General features: G+C 33.7%; 2 protein-coding genes, 1 long non-coding RNA gene and 2 pseudogenes across 3 annotated transcripts; all 5 read right to left on the bottom strand.

Moving 5' to 3' along the window:
* Nucleotides 1–469: 469 nt before the first annotated feature.
* LOC140859869 (uncharacterized) lies at nt 470–1,926 on the bottom strand. Its single transcript, XR_012143552.1, has 3 exons — nt 1,869–1,926; nt 1,687–1,773; nt 470–596 (listed from the first exon to the last, which is right to left on the bottom strand). It is a non-coding gene; the product is annotated as an uncharacterized lncRNA (long non-coding RNA).
* An 892-nt stretch (nt 1,927–2,818) lies between these two features.
* On the bottom strand, nt 2,819–4,878 carry LOC140860912 (uncharacterized). The gene is made up of 7 exons (XM_073263911.1): nt 4,507–4,878; nt 4,206–4,415; nt 4,014–4,106; nt 3,817–3,933; nt 3,321–3,731; nt 2,997–3,248; nt 2,819–2,836 (listed from the first exon to the last, which is right to left on the bottom strand). Exons 1-7 carry the CDS (start codon nt 4,876–4,878, stop codon nt 2,819–2,821), a joined length of 1,473 nt encoding a protein of 490 aa, XP_073120012.1.
* A 2,164-nt stretch (nt 4,879–7,042) lies between these two features.
* On the bottom strand, nt 7,043–9,508 carry LOC140860911 (uncharacterized). Its single transcript, XM_073263910.1, has one exon. The coding sequence runs from the start codon at nt 9,506–9,508 to the stop codon at nt 7,043–7,045; it is 2,466 nt and encodes an 821-aa protein (XP_073120011.1).
* Nucleotides 9,509–15,454: 5,946 nt separating this feature from the next.
* On the bottom strand, nt 15,455–16,172 carry LOC140865984 (splicing factor Cactin-like; annotated as a pseudogene).
* LOC140865983 (splicing factor Cactin-like) lies at nt 16,017–17,887 on the bottom strand (annotated as a pseudogene).
* Between the last annotated feature and the right edge of the window lie 6,680 nt (nt 17,888–24,567).

Below are 24,567 nucleotides of genomic sequence, written 5' to 3'. Positions count from 1 at the left end.
GAAGCGTTGTCGTAGCTTCAATCCACAACGCTTTATATGCGTTGTGATTTCTACAAACAACAACGCTTTTGCAGCGTTGTCTTTTATACAATCTACAACGCTTAAAAAGCGTTGTAGATTGTATAAAAGACAACGCTGCAAAAGCGTTGTTGTTTGTAGAAATCACAACGCATATAAATCGTTGTGGATTGAAGCTACGACAACGCTTTCTCCGTGTAAAAAAACATTGTGCTTGGCAGAGGTTGCTTAAAAAATCATTGTGCTACCAATAAAAAACGTTGTCGTTAAGAACGTTGTTTTCGATTTTTTTTTTAAATTTAAATTTCTATATAAATAACACTATTAAAATACATGAAATTGCAAATCTGTGGCAAAATATTCTCATAAAAAAGTATAGAGTCATTGTGCTGCAATATATTGAAATTGCAAGGTATCAACAAGCATTTAACGCTAGCTATCTCCACAAATATGGTGCTGCAATATTGAAAGAAAATTGTTCCTAACAATGCAATTTTTCTGAATGCGACCACAGTTAGCGACGATCTCCGCCACCAGTAAGAACCAGACGATCTCCGCCACCAGTAAGAACCAGACTTCTGAAATACAACATTAGATAACACATGTTAAATATAACATCATATCAAACCATATAAATCTAACCATAAATTTATAAATGACAACACAGTGGAAGCATATCAAACATCATGAAACAGAAAATAGACTAACAAATGTAAACCTCATAACATGGGTTGCTTTCATTTTTATGTAAATTTACAGTTCATCACACATTAATAAGATTTTTACATTTTATTATTGGGAATATTATTGGACCCTTTAGTCAATCATGACCAAGAACAAGAAGAAAATCAATGATGATTCAAAAGATAAGATAAGCCTGCTGCAGGCCTCGCCTACTGTCTGGAACATTAATTATATCATGCATGCGCAGCAACTAATTATATAAATATACATATAAAACTGGTGCTGGAACATTAATTATAGCAAAATCACATGAATTTTTTCATGCTGTTAATGATGTTAACTTCCTTTGCAAACAAACAAATTCCTAGGATACCAAATTCTTGTACATATGCAGTTACAATGATTCATCCCCTGTATGTGGTTGCCCTTCACAGAATTTTTACTTAATCGATCAAATGGATAGCAGGGGTTCTTGCTAATAGAACTGTTATGGCAATCAAGCAGTTGGAGGGGATCGAGCAAGGCGAGAAACAGTTCAGAATGGAGGTGGCGACGATCAGTAGCACCCACCAGTTGAATCTGATGAGATTGATAGGATTCTGATCAGAAGGGAGGCATAGGCTATTAGTACATGAGTTTATGAGAAACAGTTCTTTAGACAAGTTTCTATTCACCTCTGAGGAGCAATCTGGGAAGCATTTGAATTGGGAGTATAGGTATAATATCGCACTAGGAACCGCTAAGGGAATCACAGACGCAAAGGAAAAAGAAGCATGAAAATAACGTAAACAACACACATTCAAACCAGTTTCAGAAGGCCTCGCCTACTGTCTGCTCGAAAAAAAAATATGGACAGTAGTTGCATGTGCCCAAACCACCAAATTCACGCATGTACTCCATGCACTCGAGGCTTTAATTAATTCAATGCATCCATGCATTATGATAGTTGTTGCATTATTTAAGACACAAAATACATGTGCATACCTATTCATAAACGTGTTCTTGTATACATTCTGTCAACTCTGAAAGCACCTCTTTAATTTCTTCTAACGAGTACTCACCTTTTGAGAACTGTCACATATATTATGTTAATAAAAAATCATATAACAATAACTTTGCAAATTTAAAACAATTTAGTTGTAATTATTTGAGTTAAGAAAGATTACTATTGATCGTAGTGAAACGTTCTCGATATTCTCAACTTCTTGAATAATTTGTCTCATATATCTCATCACATAAAGACTACATTGTTTTGCATCTGGCTGCCGAGGATCCTATGGTAGTAGAGAAAAATTTTTGGTGACAAATTTAGATATTTAAACATAATATATTAAACATAAATTATGCATACCTGTACTACTACCCACATAGCATTCTTTCTACCCTTCCTTCCTTTGTTTGAGTTAAACAATCGCAAGGCCCTTCAATATACTTGATATATGAGTTTTTGTATGAGTGAAATAAATATTTGATAAAAATAAATAAATATAAACTCACATATCCACTACATATTTCCAATCATCATCACGAATGCGGTGACTTAAGGAATCCAACACATAAATAACATCCTTGTATGGTTGAATAACATTGAGAATCCAATGATAGCTACGCAAAAAAAACATAATTAGTGATTCTAATTCAATAAATAATCGAAATAAAGCAACCAAATTGATATTTAAATTTTTACTTACCCGATATTACATGGCGCCAAAACTATTTGATCAACCGATGCACCACTCAGTCTATCTGCTAAAGCACTCGCCCTTTGGTTCAACCTTTCAAGCTTACTCTTTTTGTCGTGTGTAGTTTCTCCCATATCCGAGATTCTGTGTGGATTCACAAATCTGAATTTTCCTTCCTTGTTATCTTCCAACATTTTTTTGTAAAGATACCTTTCATTGTAAATATAATAAAATAAAAATGAATGTAAGCAAAAATATGAAGTTGATGTATTACTTAGCTTAAAATCTAAAAAACTTACCATATATAGGCAATTACACAATTTCCTGATATTGGCCCAACATGATACAAACCATCAATGTCCTCACAGTGCAAAAGAATTACACAATCATCATCGAACACCTCACGATCTAAACGCAGTGATATAAATCTTCCTTCACCCAAAGCATGCTTGCTATAACAATACATCATATGTAGTGACAGTGGGACAGAAGGTGACACAACATGTTTCTCTTTGGGTGGTGCCAAATCCTTCTTTCGAGGCTTCTATTAATTGTAAATACATACAAGTTAGATAGGTTGAATAATGAATAAAGTTGCAATATCACATATACCTTATCTTTCTCCACTATCAAGTGTTGTGGCCAAGCCACATGGGTTCCAAGAGCATCGCCCACTACTTCACATTCATTTGCAATAGGAAATGGCAAAGGCGCTGATTTATCAACTACTACATCAATAGAGACTCGGTAGCAATTCTTTGATAATGGAACCCCATGAAGCAACTTTTGAGGATCAACACAAATAATTGTACCATAAGCAACAATATTTGTGCTAGATTCCAAAGTTAATGCAGCTGATTTACCCTAAAAAAGACAAATAGACATGTCAATAAGTTTTATTACATCTATTTAATATGACTCAAACTATTGTCATACCTGTAAAGCATCGGCTTTGCTCAAAATCAGCACGTCTTCATAATCATTGTCTTCCATCTTGGCTTGGTTAACTTGATTTTTCACTGAGCAACTGCCTTTGTCATCCATTAAAATGTCGCATGCACCCATGTTATGCATCATTTCCTCAAGTCTTTGTAAGCATGCACCTTGTTCTGAAATTATTCTATTTGCTTCCATCAACTTCCTTTCATGCTCCACGAGTACATCTGTGGGAACTCCACTGCTCTTCAATGTTCTGCCAGCATTGAAATATAAGGTTGGAGTGACATGACCTCCAATCCCCCTCACACGCCCATCATATTCTTTGGTCTCAAGTGCTTTTGTAAGGATATCCTCTTTTGTCCCTTCAATTCTCAGCACACCATCTCTTTTTTGTTTGATATAATCATCCTGTCATGCAAATTAAAAGAATAATTACTAAAACAATTGTCATTTTAAAAAACATGCTGATTTTCTAAAATGTGAATTCACTTACAATCTTTTGTACTCTTTGCGTCAAATCCTCCCCTTCAAAGTCTCCTGCTTTGTTGGCTCGTCCTTTCTTCCACATAATAGCCCTGTTAATGTCATTATCGTCACCTAATTCAGCCGCCTACAAGGAAGAAAAATACAATAACAAATGTGAATAAATTGTATGTGAATAATTTGGATGGTTTGTAAAGAAATACTTACTATTTCAGACGCAAATCGTGCATATCCCTTGCGTGAAAGCCGATGAGGATATACGTTTTGTTTTCTTCTATCTTTTTGTTGATCACTTAGTTTCTAGTCATTTCAAATATGCGACAAGTCAAATTTGAATAATAGTTAAAGAATGACTTTTGGTTGATTATGTACAAATTATAAAATAATAAAGAATCTTACAATGAAGTCTCCAGACATACGACTGATGACAAACGCACTCCAATCATCTTTTGGTATACCATGACCAGCAGGTGGCTCATACAACTCTTCAGGTTTATCAAGCTTGCCTAAAATAAACGTCTGCGTAAGATGGGCTTTGTATTGACGCCACTTACTGTTTGCTGATCTCAAACAACCCTTCTTCCACTTTGCGTCAACATTATATGACAACTACAAATAACAAAAGCGAGAATACATTAGAAATTAATAACATAATAATATTAAATATATACTATATTTTAATACATGATAAATTACTTACATTAACCGAATCCCATATCAATTCTTTAACATCTATTGGAACTTGCTTCCATGTCTTGTAAGAAATCTTGACCTTTTCCCGTGCAACCACGCCAATGTAACTCTGCATTCCAATAGCAGCTTCTCCAACTGGCTGTCCCAGTTTGTTGAATGCAACATCCTTTTTAATTCCTTTAACTCTTTGTATTGCAAGACTATCCATTTTTGTGCGACCTCTAGGAGTTCTAGTGGTGTCGGTGTCAGCAGAATCCAACCCAGTGTTACCACACCAACTCTCTCTAGTGGTAGCATATTCTACTTTTTCTTTACCCTTGCCCAACTTTGCGTCTTCTATAGTGGCAGCATATTCTAATTTCTCTTTACCCTTTCCCATTTTTGCTTCTTTCACTAATATTTATTTTTTGCAATTGTAGAGGGCAGAACCAACTTCACTAATCTGATTCTGCAAAAAATTTAATTTGCCATTAGCAAAGTGAGTGATTCTAACAAAAAGTTTTAACAAGACTGAAGTTAATAGAATCTATGAGACGAATGACACATAACAGATAGATTTAACATCAATATAAGATGAAAAAGTTCAGCACAAAACATAAGCAGACCTAATTTTTATACTAATTGTTGGCTGATGGGGGGTGCAACTCTTTGTATTGCAAGCCACCTTTCTAGTCATCACAAATTCGTAGGGATAAAAGAAAGAGCTGAGATAAGGAGTTCCTCAACTAAGTTCAAGGTATCATCTGGGTTGAGTTTTTCAGCTCAACTGGAATTAAAGGGTCAAACTGAGCTGGGACATTTCTCTGCTCAACTTATCTCCACTCAGCTGACATCGATCCATGCAATATACAAAGTATTACTGTGGGGCCTTGCCAATCATCTAAGGGCTTGTCCCGAAGGATATATGGATATCCACATTAAAAGAAAAAAACCAAAATTACATTAATTTAGGGAAAACCAACGAGTATGCAACATTACTGGTATAAACTACAGAGATAAGTCATTCACAAAAATAAAGATACTCACAGATGAATACACTATCCCTACGAGATCAAGAAAACCTGGGAGTAAAGGAACTTTGTCGATGGCCTGTTTTCAAATCAAAGACAGTGGACAGAAATTAAAAGATGAATTAAACCGTTAAATCAATTCAAATATATAGAAAATAAGTGCTTGCTATTCTACAGTTCAAACCAGATTTAGCCCCAAAAAAGCAGAAAAAACTTTGAAACAGCAGACGCTAATCAGGAACTGCTTTGCTTCGTTGGACAGCTTTATATTTGTTCTCCAACAGCTTTTCAGAAGCCAAAACCTACAGCAAATACAAGCACTGATAAGTATTCGCTAGTTGTCGAACTCTTTCCTGTAAACTTTTAGATGCATTATGTAATCACAAATAAATGCATTGTCTAGAAATAAGAAAGAAATATAGGCAACAACAAAAAATAAGAACAATTCATGTAAGATAGAAGTACTCTCAATATCCAAGAACTACTAATTTGCCATTGTTTGATTACTGAATGTCAAAAAATATCTGATCATAACTAACAATGTCAAACAAGCATCTTCAAAGCGTAAATAACACCTCAATGTAAATTTTTTACAAACTCATCTCAAATGTGAAACTTAAGTACTTAATTATTTTCAACCCAAATCCCATCACAGTCTTCACGAATGCATGGTTCATTGTCATCTGCAACATCAACATCCATTGGTGCTAACCCTCTGCTAGAAGACTGATAATGCATTGCAGTTTCTTCCAACTCTTCACCCTTTGTGTATTCAAAGTACTCCCTACTTGGAGTCGCAAGTACAACACTCCATAAAGGATCTTCAGGAGCTTCAATGTAAAAAACTTGCTTCGCTTGGCTCGCTAAAATAAATGAATCAGATTTGTATCCAATTCTATGGAGGTTGACCAACGTGAATCCAAGATCATATACCTTGATACCATTACTATTCTCCACCCAATTACATTTAAACATCGGAATTTGAAATTTGTGGTAATCAACCACCCATATTTCTTGTATTACTCCATAAAAAACCATATCTGACACGATAGGATGTTTATCCTTTGCACTAGAAACTTGCATTGTCTTTGCAACTAAGCTGACTCAGGAGTTTTGAACAACTCGCATATCATCACGCTCTCTTGTAGCATAAGTAACCCCATCAATCAAATAACTAGAGTACTTTAAGACTTGCTTGGAAGGTCCACGCGCCATCCACTTTAATCTTTCGGATACTTGATAAGTGGAATGATCATCAACACGTGCAACCTATATTATTTGTGTGATAACTTATTATTTATGCACAGTCATGATAATAAATGTACGCCAATTGTGATAATAAATGAACTCACACGATCAAGCAACCAGGTACTAAACGTTCGGTTATGCTCATCCTGTAACCACCTCTTGGAAGCCCTTTGTGGAAATCTTGCATTCAAATATGCCATGTGTTCCCTATTCAAATTATTATTACGAGTAAGCAAACATGTAGATTTAAGAAAACTTAATGAACATATTAGTAAGTGGAAAAAATTACTCAATATAGCGATCAGTGTCAACATCATTTTCCAATACATAACGATGTGCTTGTTGCAACTCATCCTCAGCAATGGATTGCACAATTGCAGCCGACAAAGGTTTAGTAAGTTCTATTTGTCGATGACTTGTAGGGATCCCAATTGTGTGCAAACTACCAAGATAGTCTGAGCAAAATTCAACCGCCTCTTCAGCAATATAACATTCAGCCATACAACCTTCCGGTCTATTGCGATTTTGCACATAACCTTTCAAAATCTTCATGTATCTTTCAAAGGGATACATGTACCTATACCAAACTGGGCCACATAATTTCACCTCTCGCACAAGATGAACTGCTAAATGAATCATTATGTCAAAAAACGAAGGTGGAAAATACTTTTCAAGTAAACACAATATGATCACAATCTCTCTCTGCAGCTCATCCAACTTTGAGGGATCCATCACTTTATTACATAGCTCATTGAAGAAGAAGCACAAACGAGTGATAGAGTCTCTGACATGTTTGGGCAAGACACCACGTATGGCCACTGGAAGTAATTGCTGCATTAAAGTGTGGTAGTCGTATGACTTAAGGCCAACAAGTTTCAAGTCCTTCATCGAAACAAAGTTTTTAACGTTGGATGAGTAACATGTAGTTAATTGCATTCCACACAAAGAATTCAAAATCTTTCTTTTCTCATCTTTTGTAAGTGTATAACATGCTGCTGGCAGAAAAGATTTCTTCTCCCCCATCACTGGAGCCAAATCTGTCCTCAAATTCATTTCAGCAAGGTCTAATCTAGCTGCAATTCCATCCTTTGTTTTTCTCGGAATGTCAAGCAACGTACCGAGAAGACTTTCACAGACGTTCTTTTCTATATGCATCACATCAAGAACATGTCTAACATATAGATGTTTCCAATACTCAAGTTCAAAGAAAATTGATTTCTTTTTGAAGGATGGTTTTACATCATCCTTCGTGGACTGAATCTTCTTTCTCATTTTTCCCCAATGACAATGAATTCCATCGACTTTTTTTAACACTTCATCGCCACTCAATGGTTTGGGTGCATGGTTGAACTCTTGGTACCCATTAAATGCCATTCTTTGCCTTCGATAAGGATGATTTGCAGGTAGAAACCTTCTATGGCCTGTGTACGACATTTTCCTGCTATGTTTCAACCTTGTTGAATATGTTTCTTCACCACAAATCGGACATGCGTGATATCCTTTCACAATACATCCTGACATGTTTTCATATGCAGGAAAGTCATTGATGGTCCACAGCAAGACAGCTCTGAGCGAGAAGGTTTCTTGTCTATATGCATCATATGCTTCAACACCTGTATCCCATAGGAATTTCAAGTCATCGATTAGAGGTGCTAAGTAAACATCGATATCATTTCCTGGTTGTTTGGGACCAGAAATCAACATTGTGAGTATCATAAATTTTCTTTTCATACACAACCACGGGGGAAGATTGTAAGTGATCATTAAAACTGGCCAACAACTATATGTAGAACTCATCATACCATGGGGATTGATCCCGTCAGCTGAAATGGCCAATCTAAGATTTCTTGAATCAGCAGCAAAATTTGGCCACTTGTGATCTACTAATTTCCAAGAAGGTGCATCAGCTGGATAGCGTAAGTATTCGTCATTAAGTCTTTTATCGGCATGCCAAGTCAGCTCCTTGGAAAACTCCTTATTCCGAAACATTCGTACAAATCTCAGAATTGGAGGGAAGTACCATAGAACCTTTGCAGGAACTCCTTCCTTTATCGTATCTTTTTGGCCCATCTTCCACCTTGACATCCCACAAGTAGGACAACTGTTCATATCCTCATACTCCTTCCGATATAAGATGCAATCATTAGGGCAAGCATGGATTTTCTCATAAGTAATCCCTAATGCAAACAAGCTTTTCTTTGCATCGTAGAAAGATAAAGGCAATTCGTTGTCATCTGGAAGCATTTCTCCTAACAAATTGAGTAGGTCGGTGCAACTTTTGTCACTCCAACTATATTTGGCTTTCAAGTTGAATAATTTTACAACTGCAGATAACCTTGTAAATTTACTGCATCCAGGATATAAAGGTTTCTCAGCATCTTCAAGTAGATTTTTGAATGTGGTTGGATTCTCAGCATAACTATCAAATGCAGCATGTACCATATCTATTGGTTCCTCGGCGTCAAACTTTGGTACATCTTCCCTTTCTTCATCACGATCATTATTTGAGTTCTTCATCGCAGACCTTTCACCATGCCATATCCAAGTATGATATGTCAAATCTATACCATTAGAATACATGTGTGCCCTTATAGTCTCTACCTTTTTCTTCTTCAGATTACCACATTTTGTACATGGACAAGATATTGCTTCCCGATCCTCGGCATTTTTTATTGCAAATTTCAAGAAAGACTCTACTCCATGCTCATATTCACTTGATAACCGAGACTTTGACATCCATTCTTTGTCCATTATTTTAGTAAGTAACACTATAGAGAATAAAATATATAATGTTAATATGTATATTTTCAAGCTGATGATAACCAAGACTTTGGCATCCATTCTTTGTCAATTTCAGGGGACGCAAAGCACATCATTGGCAATTTCAGGGAACTTCTTAAAGAGCTTTAGTATTTTCTGATTCTGATTTTTATACATATCATTGGCAATTTCAGGGAATGCAAAACAAATAATCCATCTTCTGTTTCACCAATTGAGCAGCATATTCATTTAAATAGAAAACAAATAATTACATAGGTTAGCCAAACATTAACTAGAATAGCCATCAGCTGGAGTTGGTAGTAATTTGGTGAGAAAAATGAGGTATAACTCAAAGATCATCACCAAAAAAAAAACAAAAAGGCTGTTATGCCAATTTAAAACAGTTGCCTTGCATGTTCAGGCATAATATATTCTACGGTTTTTATCATGTCAGCATGAACCAGAAAATAAATAAGCATCCACATTTAAACTACAAAATAAAGAATTAAAAAATAATTTTAATAGTCAGCTTAATGGTCAGCAACAAGATAAAACAGTTCATAGAGTTGGCTACAGAATCGCCAAATATTGGAAGAAATATAATGTCTAAACAGAAGGGTACCTTCTTGAATTTCATATTTTAAATCAACAGAAAGATCTCTTAAACACAAAAGTTAATGGAAAAGTTAATGTCAACCCATGCAAACAAAAAAAAATTATATGTTAATGGAAAAGAAATCATAATTTAAACCAACTTGAATCAAACCCACGACATTAAGTTAATCATCAAAATTGATTTCTAATGATGCTCCTTTAAATTTTAATCTCCATATGGAAATAAGAAACAGGACAATGGGAAATTAAGCGTGCTTCCTCAAAAGCAAAACAAGCATACCTGCTGGCCTCTATCAATGGAAGATGATCATTGTGTGGTTTTTCTATCATATTTTGTACCTCGAAATCCATAAATCATTGCATCATTATCATCTGTTGTACAAGTTTTCCTAGACCATCTTTCTAGGCACATAAACTCATGAAAGGGTGAAGAATCTGAAACATATGAAGGCATTTTAGAGCAGTAGATTGATATTTTGCATAGTGGGAACATATATTTTAAACAAAAATTTATATGAAACTTTAGCTACAGCAAACCTTGTGGTTTTGATAATTCCAATGACAACCAATCCTCAATTCTTACCAAAGAAAATGCAGATTCAGTAACTCTTGACTTTCTGGGGGTTGCTTTTTCAAATTCTGCGGCAATATGACAGTGAGCAGCTCTGGTTTTTTAGCACGAAGAGCTCCTATGATTACGGCAATATTAGTACATGAAGCTCCTGATGTATAAATATGATTTTTCTGCAGAAAAAGAATATGGTTTTGAGACAAGAATTCATACAGAAAATCATGGATATAAATGAGTGGACATCATAAAGAAAAAGAATCAACAGTTAAAGTGATAAGTCAGATTGAAAAATTCCAAAAAGAAGTCACATTTATGTTTACTCATTCCTTCTCAGCCATTTGGAAAACTCAGTTTAAGAGAATTCACTTTGAATGGTCCAGGTTCATAAAAAGATAAATTCATCACAAATCAGTAAATAATTGACTGGATATTCAAGCTACTACCATGGAACAAAATCAAGTCTCACATGCTTCTAATAAAAAATTGAATAAATGCAATGATTGAAGGACATGGACCCATTTAAGGGGATCTCCATTTTTCCATAGAACTCGCAATTCTAAAGTTTACTGACTACCTTGAATTAATAAATTCAATGCTATACTAAGTGGAGCACTCGGTCTTAACAAAGCTAGTGGACGCCCCTTTGGCTCTACAATTTTGGGAAGCCAAGTGTTAACAACAGTTTTTCATTAATTTTTTTTCTTTACAAAAATTGATTCTATAATCATATGGATTCAAGAAAACCAACAGAATATACCAATACAAAATCATAATCTCAGTTTCTATATTAATAAATTTTTGATGTAATCACAGCCATGTTTCCCTGGATTAAAGTAGTGTCTGGGATTGCTTCTAGGAACTGCTTTCTGTTTTTCCATTATAGAATTTTGAAATTCTGTGAAGAAAAATTTCAAAAATGCTTCCTAGAAACAATCTCAAACACAATCTTATAATGTCAAATAGAGGTCAATGCAACTTAAAGTAATTGTATTATTTCTCTGAAGAACAAAAATTTATGTAGTTTATTTGCTGTAATCACTGCCCTGTCTTCCCAAATATTATACAGGTTGGTTATCATGAATGATTGGAATATCAAAGCACCTCGAAAAATTGCTAAAGTTTTGGTAAATACATAAACTTTGACGAGAAAATATATAAAAAAAAAATTGGCAGCAACCACATCACACTATCACAGCAAGAAAAGGCAGATGAAAACGTGGACTTGGGATTATATTTATAGTGAATAAATTCATACATGTAGTGATTGTAAGAATAAACTTCCATTGACAACCAATGGGGGATTTAGTTTGTCAAGATAACAAAATCTATCTATCTACTTAAGAGGGACAGATGCTCATACAATCTCCAAAACGTCCAAAACAAAGTGTGAAGCAACAATATTTCATCCGAGGTTGGCCAAGAAACTCGAGTAATCAATTGCAACAAGCATTCACTAAATAATGAAACAATCGAGAGAATTTATCTAAAAAAGATCAAGGAAATAAATTATTTTTCCTGCAACCCACAAACACCTACTCTACAACAACAAAGGAAATCAAAAAGGCGAAACATGATTGTTCATAAACAGTGAGACACAAAATTTTATAAATCAACGAATCATTGACTTTTAGGACACAGACGGAGATTAAATGACGAGTGAGAAATGAGATGAGAGATCTACACCTCGGATCGGAGACAAAGAAACAAAATCTTGAAAATCAAATAAAAAACCATTTTTAAGTATATTTAACATGAATAACCAGAAACCATTCTTAATCCCTAACCCGTAATCGAAAGCACAGTTTGAAATCAACAGACCGACAAAATTATTCCAGCAGAACAAGACTAATAAACACTGAATTGTAATTGTTTGAAAACAGTAGAGAAACATTAAGAAGAAAAGAGTTCTTGAACCAATTAGCATCGAGAAAAAGAACGACTATTTCCAATATATATATATATATATATAAAAAAGGTTGTAAAAAATAATCACTATCAAAAGAGAGACAAGCCTCGCTCTTATTCTGAAATCAAATTCATCAACCACCCAATGTCAGAAAGAATCATAACTACCAGCCAGAGCATTGGTGTACCATAACTATCGAGAAGATATCAATTTCTAATCAAAGGTTTCAACCTATGCACAAAATAGTAAAAGAATCTCAGTTGAATACCTAAAATTGCCAAACTCACGGTGAAATAGAAGCAACAATAACACAAAAAACGAGTTTAGTTTTAGAGTGAAAGTGAAGCAAGAACACCGAAAACAGAGTGAAAACGAAACCAAAAGGAAAAAAAACTAACCCAAACGAAGCTCACAAGAGTCGACCAGATAGATATAAGCGACAAAGAGGAGGCCGAAAACGTTCTAAAGCGATGAACGAGAGAAGCTTCGGCGGTGGATTTTGAGAGGAAAGCTACAGCAGACGGCAGAGCAGATTTAAATGTGCTAAAATCCGACCACCAACAACTGTTCTAGCCCGAATCCAACATCAAAATGACTCAAAATCACGAAATAGATGCACCAAGAACAAAGCCCAACCACTTGGAAATGATTCACAACAGCCGCACTACTCCAAGCTAAACATAACAACTCACGACATATGGGAAATCCGTGAAGCAGCAATTTGAGCATAGAGCATATGGGAAATTTGTGAAGCAAAAATTTATCTATGAAGCTACAGCAAGAATCGAAAGAGAATAGCCGTACGTTATATTTTAAAGATGAAATCAGTACGGAGCTACATGAGAAAAATTACTGAAAGAGAGAAGAAGGAGAGAAAGGGATCGGATGGAGCTGCCGGATCGGCAGTGTTGGGGAGTGTCGATGTTGAGGAGCGTCGGCGTTGAAAGAAGGAGAGAAAGGGATCGTAATCGAGAAGGGGGAGAAGTAATCGAGAAGGGGGAGAAGTCTGATTTGGGGATTTGGGAATATTATTTTTTTATGTTTTATTTTAAATAAAAATAATATATTTTCTACAACACTTTTTAAAAAGTGTTGTGCTACATGGAGAAATAAACGCTCAAAGACAACACTTTTTAAAAGCGTTGTCTTTGACCCCAAAAAAACGCTGAATAACAACGCTTTTTAAAAAAAGCGTTGTCTTTGATTAATAAAAAACATATAACCACAACGCTTTTCACTAAAAGCGTTGTCTTTTTAAAAACAACAACACTTTTCACTAAAAGCGTTGTCTTTTAAGTGTTGTGTTTGTGCATTTTTCTTGTAGTGAATTTGGTTGAATTAAATGGAGCTTTGGATTCCATGGCTTTGACTGGTAAAGTGAGAATGAAGAAGACAACGAAGGGAGATAAGAATAAAACCGAATAATTGAATAAAATAAATGAGGGGAGGGGCATTTTAGGAATTGAATATAAAAATATGGGTAACATACAAGCACCACCTGCATCTTACGCGCGTGCAAAACAAAAATGATGGATCGAGGACACGTGAGCTAATATTTCAAATACGCGAGGACCGTGGAGCCACTTAAAATAATACGATGGGTTATGAGCCAATTAGAACATTTACAAGGGGGCCGTATGCATTAAACCCATAATCTATCTATCTGTCCGCGTATTTTATGTTATGGATGATGTTATATGTATACCGATGATTAAATAATATTTTATATATTACACTTGAAATCATCAAATTATCCGACCTCCACTTTATTTAGAAAAACTCTTTCAAAAAATACATCAAAAATAGTTATGTAATTTCAAGTGGAGTGTAAAACCTAACCCATAACTATTCATCTAGATATACTATTTCTTGTTATATTATTATTTATTTAAAATAATTAACATGGTGCTTCACCTTTCTCGATGTAGGTCGTCACTAGGGGTGGCAAAAATTCCCGAAATTCCGATCCTTCCCGAATCTCATCTCATTCCCGTCTCGAAAAAATCCATACCCGAAATTTTCCCGACCCGAACTTTCGGGATTTTTCTCATCCCGAATAATATCGGGAGCGGGATCGGGAATAAAACCTTATCCCGACGGGATTCCCGATCCGTCCCGAAATAATATAATAATATATTTTATTAATAAATTTATTAATATAATAAGCTAAATATTATTAGGTTTCAACTCATATAACACTTAATTGTGGCTTAATTCGCATAATTTTTATTGTTGGGACGGTCAAATTGTAAAATCACGAAATGCCATTTTATTTTTGTATATTTTTTTAAAAAATAAATTAATAATTTAATTAATTAATATTTATAATTATCTAATTAGAAAAAATATGTAGAACAAGACTCAAGAGATTAATTTGACAATCTATTTAATAAAATTTATTTAGTAATTGTATGATTTATATCCGAACATTTTATTAATAATTATACAATACATTTTTTCTTTTAACAAAACTTTGAAATATAATCCGAAATATTTTAATATTATATGTTTTAAGTGGAATATTTATTTTTATTTATAAATATATGTTTCTAAATAGTATATTTAATAAAATTATCAAATTTTTTTATTTTTTGAACGAAATCTTAAACATGAAAAAAAAATTCGGGATTTACGGGACGGATCCCGATCCTATTCCACCCCTAGACTCGTCACATGGAGTACTCTTTGTTAATATTAAAAAATGTGTTTCTTTTTTTTAACATCTAAATCTAAAAATCTAAATTTAAATTACTAAGAAGGATGACAATCTTTCGTGAAACTCAACTTTTTTTTTACATTTATAAGAGCACATGAACAGATCAAGAATATCAAGTAAGAAGTTTCATCACCGACGATAGCGGTAGCGTTTGAAGTTGAAGTAGACATGTAAGATTCCCCGCTCAAATGTACACTTGAACCCCGGCCCTTCTTGTGCGAGTACTCCCATTCTTCATTGACAATACGGAATGCAACATCTTCATAAGGGGGTCCCAGCATGAAACCTAATCATACAGCTATCTCCGTCAGCTTTCTCGATGGTGTAAGTTGGAGCTTTTATTTTGTCAACAAGATCTGGGTAAAAAATATTGAACTTGTATCCCTGCACTATATTGGGGGGGAGGCCGATTAATGTCATGATCATAATGAGTTTGGTTGTATTTGTTCCACTCGTACCCAGTGTGGACGCGATTAAAATATTTTGGCTTTCTTGGACGGTATTTATCATGCCACCAGTACACCACCTGGGAATCAAGCTGCAGGTTAATTTCATTATTTGAGCCAAATACAGCATCGCCAGCTTCCTCGGTGGCTCCCATGGCTTTCAAGGCATTGTTCTCATGGATACGCCTCTCTTCCTTTACTGCAGCAATACGTTTCTTCTCCAGAATCATTCTGTCCTCCTCAGGCTCAATCGCATATTCAGTAGTCTCAACACCATGCAATATCAACTGTGGGGAATAAGCTCCTTCTGCTTCTTCATCTTGGATCTCATCAAGAATTTCAGAATCGTTTACATTGCGGTGTTGGTGCTTCATGAAGTCGCTCCAAATGCATTTTGACATGAATTTCTTTCAAACAAGCCTTTGCTTTGGTGTTGGTGCTTCATGAAGTCGCTCCAAATGCATTTTGACATGAATTTCTTTCAAACAAGCCTTTGCTTTGTAAATATGAAGACGTTTAATAATGGCTTCCCAATACTCCACCACCTTGGCAGTCCCAGATCGCATTTGGGACTCAATCTGGGATAGAAGGGCCTCTAGTTCACCATAGGTTTTTCCTTGCAAAAGATCCTTAACATCTGCTTCAATGCTCGCATGCAAACCCCTTTCTTCTTCCCCTGTAATCTCTGTTGGTAGTTGCTCTGCTCGCACTCTGGCATCCCTTTTATTAGTTTCACCTAGTTCCCATTCACAAACAACCACAAGTGCCTCCCAATATTGAATATGGGTAGGAGTTGCTCGGTCTAAATCAAGGTGCATCTTAATGTCTTCGTGAAGCTCTTCCATTTCTTTTACAGTCAAACCCTTGAAAACCATGTATGGTTCATTTAGCTCTAATATCTCAAAATCATCTAGTGAAGGCTCAAGATGTTTGGTGAGAATATCAATTGGTTTATTGCGACCTTCACGTATCCGAATCTCGGACCGGAATTTACTTTGCTCGAAAAGAAACTATTCTTCTTTCTTCTCCCAGTCTTGAAACTCAGCTCGAGCACGCTCTCTTGCCAACAGTGCCATCTCTTCCTCATGTCGTGCTTTCTCAACAGCCCTTTCCTCCCTCCTTTTTTTGACCTTTTCAATCTCGGCCATTCTTTCTCTCTGCTTTTTCCTCTCCGCTTTGATGGAGGAGAACTCGTCTAATGGCAGCATTCCTTGATTAACGTCGCGCACAATCTTTTTTCGCCATACAAATTTTTCGTTAAGATTAGAATCACCAAAAGGATTTGAATCGTTGCAATATCCAGAGATGGTCTGGGACTTCAATTTTTTAGAAACTCTCGCAGCCTTTTTCTGCGCCATTTTCGCTAGGTATTCGGCAATTTCTTCCTCTGATATCTTCCTCTTATCCGAGTCTCCATGTTGGTGGCGTCGCATCCTGCTCTTGCGACGAGAAACTGATACGGATTCGGAGACGGAAAGCATGCCACGAGCAACACTAGATCTACACTACACGGCGCGTAGGAGACCGCGTGTTGACGCAAAAAAAGAAGAACCCACCACTAACACCACCAGATGGAAATCAGGTGACCATCACCGCCACAAAAAACACCATATCTACTCGGCGCAAAGGAGACCGACGCCTGTTAACGCAAAAAAAAGAAAAACCCACCGCGAACAACACCAGATCCGTACGAAGTTTCCGAGTCCCGGATAGAAGGCAGAAGACACGCAGATGAAGTTTCCAAATAGAAGCCAAACGACCAAAACTTTTGGAGCGATGGTCGGACGACTGATTAACGGCGGAGAAAACGATGGGCAGGCGCGAAGCGTAAGGCGGCGCGGAGAACACACAACGGTCGGAGGAGAGAAGAAGAATAACAGGTGTTTTTTGTTTTTGGTGTTTTTTGTTTTTTAAAAGGATTATGCCATGTGTATATAAAGTCCTACGATTACACCTCTTATAAATTAGGCAGGAAAGTATATCAATTTTTTTAAAAAATAATTTATTTTTAATTGTTTGTCTTGCTAAAAAAAACTCTTAACAAAAATATTATTATTATTATTAATATTATTATTTATTATGCAGTTTTAGGAGTGTTAAAATTGAACCCGGCTCAAGTTGACTGAAAAATTATCGGACTAAGATTGATGTTTTAGGGTTCGGGTTGAACCCAAAATATTTTATTTTTAACAAAATAATTAAATACACATAATAATAATCTTTGATTTAAATACATAATAACAAAATCTCACTTATATAGTTCTATGTAATTTAAATTTGAAAGTTTAATTGTACGAAATTTAAAATATACTTATTACACAAAATAGAAATTATTTTTATAATTCAATGTTTTACAAAATAATTATTATATGTTGAAAATCTATGATACAATATACAATAATTTTTTTCCAAACATCCAATATATAAAAATATATTAAATATTTCTTAATTCTATAAATAAGTACAAATTTTTTTAAATTTTTTTCAAACTAAACCCGAATAAATCAATAGCGATCGGTCCAAACTCGAATAATCCGATCAACCCAAAACTACATGATTTGATTTTTTATTTTGTTTTTTCAACAAAATATTAATTATTACACATAATAATAATTAATATATTTTAATTTAAATAAATAATGATAAAATCTAGTTTATATATGATTTAAATTTGAAATTTAAATTTTAAAAATTTTAAAATATATTTACTATAAAAAACAATCAATTATTATTTTTTTGAACTCCGTAAAAAATATATATTTTTCATAATTATTTTTTAAAATTTTATAAAATAATGACTTTTGTTGAACTCGATAAAATTAATTCGATAAGTAAGGAATAAAATAAAAATAATATTTTAGTGAAAGGTTTTTTTGGGCAAGACAAATAATTATAGGTTGAAAAGAAAAAAATTTTAAAAGAATTTTTAGATAATTTTTTAAGTGTATGTAACCCTCTATATAAGACTCTATATGTACATATAGCATTATCCAATTTAAAAAATGTGTATTTGATAACATATGTAACAAAATAAATACGATGGACCAAAACTTTGTATAATATTGGTTTTTTTTTTTCTATTAAAGTATTCAAAGTTTTGTTTTGTACACTAATTATTTTATTGGATTAATGTCACATGAGCATTTTTCAATGTTAGATTCTTATTTTTCAATGCCACATTAACAATTGAATCAAAATAGCCGAATATTAAAAGTTAATATATCAATAACAAAATTTGAAAATTTATTGGACCAAAACTATAATTGAACGAGTAATTAGTTGCGATATCTGTGACCAATCTGCGATATAGTAATTTAGTCTCTTAAGTTGGTGTCTGTTTTTTTTATTTTAATTATGTAACTTGTAAAATATTGGTTTTCATCTATAAGTAACTTGTATATGTATATATACACACACAAATATATACTAGTTACATCATTGCATGTGTTGTTAAAATCAAATATTTATTGTTGTTGTAATTATATTTTTATTTCTAACATATTTAAATTTAAAATTAAAATAGAGGCACGAAAAATGGAGAAGAGCATGTGCACATGAAGGTTAAAATATATATATATATATATATATATATATATATATATATATATATATATATATATATTGCACGTGTTGTTAAAATCAAATATTTATTGTTGTTGTTTATATATTTATAAATATATATTTGTTTTTTGTTTAACATTTTGAAGGGTAATTTAGATGTTTTATCTTTGGCTTCATCAAATTAATTTTAGTTTGATTACCAAGTTATATTCTTCTTTAATAAGATAGTAATAACACACACGCATGTGCACACGTATATACATATATATTGTTTCAGCATTTTTTGTCCTAACCCCCTAAATTCATAGAATATTATTCATTTAATATTCATGCTTTCGGATGTGACTCACCTGACAAGAAAATAAACTATCAAATTCATGCTCGTACAATTCCTCAATCATTCCATTGATTCTATCTAAAAGATGGTAACTGTAAACTTCTCTTCAATAGCAAGCAATATAACCCTTCCATTCAAAATACTAAAAGCCAGTTGCCACTTTTCTTTAATCAAAATCTTTCAATCACATTGCTTATATTTTCCCCTATATAAATTCTCATATGACAAACACTATTCCAAATACTACAAATATTGGTGATGCGATTATCATAAAATGACTACCCGGGGCGAGTAATATATTTGAGAGAGTGAGTCCCTTCTCAATTATCCAACCCTCCCTTAGCTTTTATAATGGCCCGCTTGGGCCTTCAATGATTACTGGGTATGGGCTAACTGACGGCTTTTAAGGTGATGGGACGGCCATCACGTGTGATTTAGACATTCCGTAGTTTAAGGAAAGAGCTCACTTCGTTGGAGCGTGGTCCATAATGATTTGGTCGGGGATTTGATCCTGACACATTCTAAGCAGACGTGGCTGCTTCCTGGCCTTGAGAATAAAGAAAACTTGGGCCCCCTAGCTTTGCTTTCTTTTGCTCTTACCCGAGTTCTCCCCAGACCTCCCGGGGTCTCCCAATTGCTTAGACTCCCTGGGTTATATCATCATCCGAGATACTCCTGATACCCGGGGGTATAGCCACCCGAGGTATCCTACTAGGATATCACCACACTCTCTAAAGATAGTCGGGTTAGGACCTGCTCCGCTGTCCCGACCACCCGGGTTGTAGGGTATCACCCGGGGGTATAGCCACCCGGGGTATCTTACTAGGATATCACCAAATGGTATGAAAAAAAATCATACCGATACCGATAATAAAATTTTGAAACTTTGGTTCGAAGAAAATCTATATTGATACCGTATAGATACCGAAAAAATGTCTATATATCGAAAAAATTTCGATACGATACACCAAAATTCCGGTATTTCGGTACGGTATGTCAGCCCTAATAAAAATACTCGTGTCTCTATCACTACACAAACCCAAAACGATCCCTAGTTCTCCAATTATTGCACCCGACAATAAATATTGCTCAACTCTCAAATTAAATTTTTTTATTGTATTTAGATGTCGATCAAAGTTGATTTTCTATATATACATTCATTGAACCATTCGAATTAAGAACAACTGGTTAAGCAGTGTCTTATCTATATCTCTACATTACTATCCGATATTTCATTATCACATCACAACAGAAGTGGTGCCTTAAAACATACTAGTGGGAATGGTAGCACCTGTTATGTCTGCAATATAATATATGCAAAAAAAATCAGACTCATTATTTTTTTTAAACCTGTTATGTCTGCAATATAATATATGCAAAAAAAGTCAGACTCATTATTTTTTTAAAAGAAAAAATCATCATTTATTTCAAAAATTTTAGAAGTTTTTTTTGGGAACAATTAAATTTTAAAAATAATCTTTTTTTTTTCCTGAATGACAAGTACTTTTGAATGATTCATAGTGATCACACCAAGATAGTTATTAAGGGGTGTTTTATTTTTTTATATATATATAAGATAATGCATAGAATATATATATATATTTTCTGAAACCCATATATACATTGGGCTTAAAGCCCGCTAAGTTTTTAATAGTAATCATTTGAGCTCAATCAAGCAAATAGTATATTTTGCTAATCCATTAAGTTGCATGTCATCATAATAAAACTCAATCTACCACATATTAGCTACTTTTACAGCCGTTAATTTAGTTTAAGTCCGTCTGATCGACTCACTTCATCTCATAATCTTAATAGGTTGAGTTTAAAATTTTTCAACTTAAAATTAAAGGTATGTCTAGACAGGGCAACCCGTGCAGGTCGTGAACCAACCGAATACGGGCTTGAGTTGGCCCACGGGTCTGGAAGAAAAATAAATTTTTTTACATTGTGTACTTATGTTGATGATATAGATTTTTTAATGAAATTTATGAATTTCTTGTATTAATTAATTTGTATAAAATGTACACAATGTGAAATCAATAAATAGAAATTATATTGATATTTTTATGAATATTAATTTATGAAATGAAAATTTTAATTAATTATAATGATTATTTATTTTTCTTTATTATTGTTTTTAATTTTTAATTTTTGTGAGTTCAACCGACCCATTCCGCTCTAGTTGCAGGCTTGCAGCTACTCAGTTAGACCACTAAATTGTTTATTTATAGTAAATAAATTAATAAATCTCAATTTAACAATTAAATATTGAATAATGATAGCGTAGCAAATCTAAATACGTTTCTTGTTGAATTTGAGGGCAAAACATATTATATAGGTCAATATTTTGACAAAACATGCATGAGAACTTTGACAAAAATAAAACTTTCACAAAATATGAGTATCAAAATAACGCCAAATTAAAATTCAATATATCAAAATCAAAATTTGAAAACTTAGACAATTAAAATTAAAAATCGAATAAATTAGTGGAAAAAAAAAACTATTTTCTATATGGAGTTTTGCAATCATTAAAAAAAAATAATTGTTAGATTTTGTCATTTTGACTTTAAAAAATCACTTTTGTGTGTTTCTTAAACCCAAATTATGTGTTACTTATGCTTAATTTAATTGAAATCTAAAAACTAGTCATATAGTGGTTATGATTTTCCAAAAGTGATTCTAATAAAAAAGTCAATGTTAAAATCACTCTAACCACTTATTTATCAAACACTACCCAACTTTGATTTTTAGATTTTCATATTTGTTTCCAAACACTACCAACTTTTAATTTTTCTTAACTTTTTTATAATTTATAAATTTGATGTTTATACAAATTATAATCTTTTGTAAACACTCTTTAAATCATCCCTGCTTTAACTGTTTATTGTTTTCGAATTCAGTCTCTCTCTTCATTCACTCCTCAATGGTGGTGGTGGTTGTTGTTGTTGTTGTTTTTTTTTTTTTGTTTTTGTTGGAGTTGCACTTTGATGTAGCCAAAAATTACAAATACTGGTACGTAAGGTCTTTAGGCTAAACCTTGCAACGTAGAGCAGTTACGTAGCGTAAGGTGAACCTTGCAGCGTCAGGTAAACATGTAGCGTAAGGTGAACCTTGCAACGTAAGGTAAACACATAGCGTAAAGTGAACTCTGTAGAGTAAACTGAAACTTCGTGGATCGTCATCTGCGTCACAAACAAATGTCAGAGGCGCCGGGCGGTTCCCCAGCGTAGGCACTCCGACGCTCAAGTCAGCCAAGAGCACAAAGATAACCTCTCAAAATAAGAAAACTCAAGTTGGAGAGAATAATGAGAATGTACCTTGAATATGGAGACGCTCATCTATTTATAGAGTTTAGAAGTGCTTAATGGGCTTGGGCCCTTGTATCTTGGGCTCAAGTTAATATTTAATAAAATTGGGATTCTAACCGATCACACTCAATAATTTAATCCAATAGATTTGTTCTTAGCCATTTATGACGCGGAAAACTTGTTCAAGTGAGAAATTTTGATTTGGCATGGTTGACACGGAATCAGCTCACATGGTTGAAATTTGCAATACATAAAAGAGAAAATAAGTTTTTTAGTCCATTAACTTTACACTCTTTGGATTTTGGTCCATTAACTTTTCCGATGTGGGTTTTGGTACATTAACTTTGCATTTTTATTGTTTTTTGGTCCAACTGCATACGTGTCAGCTTCTCATTGGTCCGCGTCATCATTTTGGACCAATCAAAAGTTGACACGCATGCAGTTGGACCAAAAAACACTGAAAATGCAAAGTTAGTGTACCAAAACCCACATCGAAAAAGTTAATGGATCAAAATCAAAACATGAAAAAGTTAATGGACCAAAAAACTTATTTTTCCTACATAAAATTACAATAAAATGAGAGGATATGATTTAAAAAATAAAAAAAATAAAAAGAAAATGAGAGGATACATGCACTGAAAGTTAGGATTCAAATTTCGACTTTCTTATCTTATACTTATACGTACTACTTTATATTAAAGTTGGTCATAAATCATAATAGAGATCATATAATAGTGTCATTGTTTGTTTTTTAAAATCCCTAATATACCCTTATTCTTATGCGTTTTTAATATACCCCAACACTCATTTCTTTGTTCAATAGATCACCTCAATCACATTATCATTGTTGAATCATCATATTTATCTTTCGGAAAAAATGTTTTTTTGAAAAAAAAAAACTTTTAAAAATCGGAAATATTTAAATTTGCGTATAGAGGGACACCATTTTTTAAATAGGTAACAAACTAAATATATTTGTACAAAATATGAACCTTTTCACTCGTTCATACATAGTGACCAAAGATCCTGGATTTTAGAGGTGGATTATGCTATCGTTGGGCTGGTTTTTCATCTTGTTTTCCAGGTTTTTGATTTGTTAGATCATTGTTCGAACACCTAAAAATCAACTGGATTTTAATGTTTATTTGTCAATATAGTTTGGTTTCTTAGCTACTTTACGATATTAATTTATCAGACCGGGATAGAGTTGATTTTAACTTCAAAAGAAACTGGAAAAAAATATATATATCACTCATCACTGTTTTATGTGTTCGGTTGACATATTTGTCCTCTCTAGAATATTTCCCTATCATTCACGTCTCAATCAATCTCTGTTGATTATAAAAGCATTTAACTTTACATTGGTCCAATTGTTTACTTTAGATTGATAACTCCAAGCCACAAAAAAAATCTGCCTCCTATATTTGTTCCATTAAATCAGTAACAATGTTGGCTTCATAAAACGTTTTTATAAAAAAAAAATTTTAAATTTTTTTATAAAACAAATTTAAATTTATTTAAAGAATAAATATGTGTTTGGACAACTATTCTATAAAAACATTTTAACACTTCATAAGTCATGTTGTT

The sequence above is a fragment of the Henckelia pumila genome, chromosome 4 (assembly GCF_033568475.1).
Source record: "Henckelia pumila isolate YLH828 chromosome 4, ASM3356847v2, whole genome shotgun sequence".
Lineage (NCBI taxonomy): Eukaryota > Viridiplantae > Streptophyta > Magnoliopsida > Lamiales > Gesneriaceae > Henckelia > Henckelia pumila.
Note: the sequence above shows the minus strand (reverse complement) of the source record. Positions and strands in the feature narration are given on the sequence as shown.

Coding starts and splice junctions, on each gene's coding strand:
- LOC140860912 (XM_073263911.1), bottom strand. CDS start 4,878: ATGGGAAAGGGTAAAGAGAAATTAGAATATGCTGCCACTATAGAAGAC. Junction 4,416..4,506: donor TGATATGGGATTCGGTTAAT/GTAAGTAATTTA, acceptor TGTTATTTGTAG/TTGTCATATAATGTTGACGC. Junction 3,934..4,013: donor CACGATTTGCGTCTGAAATA/GTAAGTATTTCT, acceptor TCTTCCTTGTAG/GCGGCTGAATTAGGTGACGA.
- LOC140860911 (XM_073263910.1), bottom strand. CDS start 9,508: ATGGACAAAGAATGGATGTCAAAGTCTCGGTTATCAAGTGAATATGAG.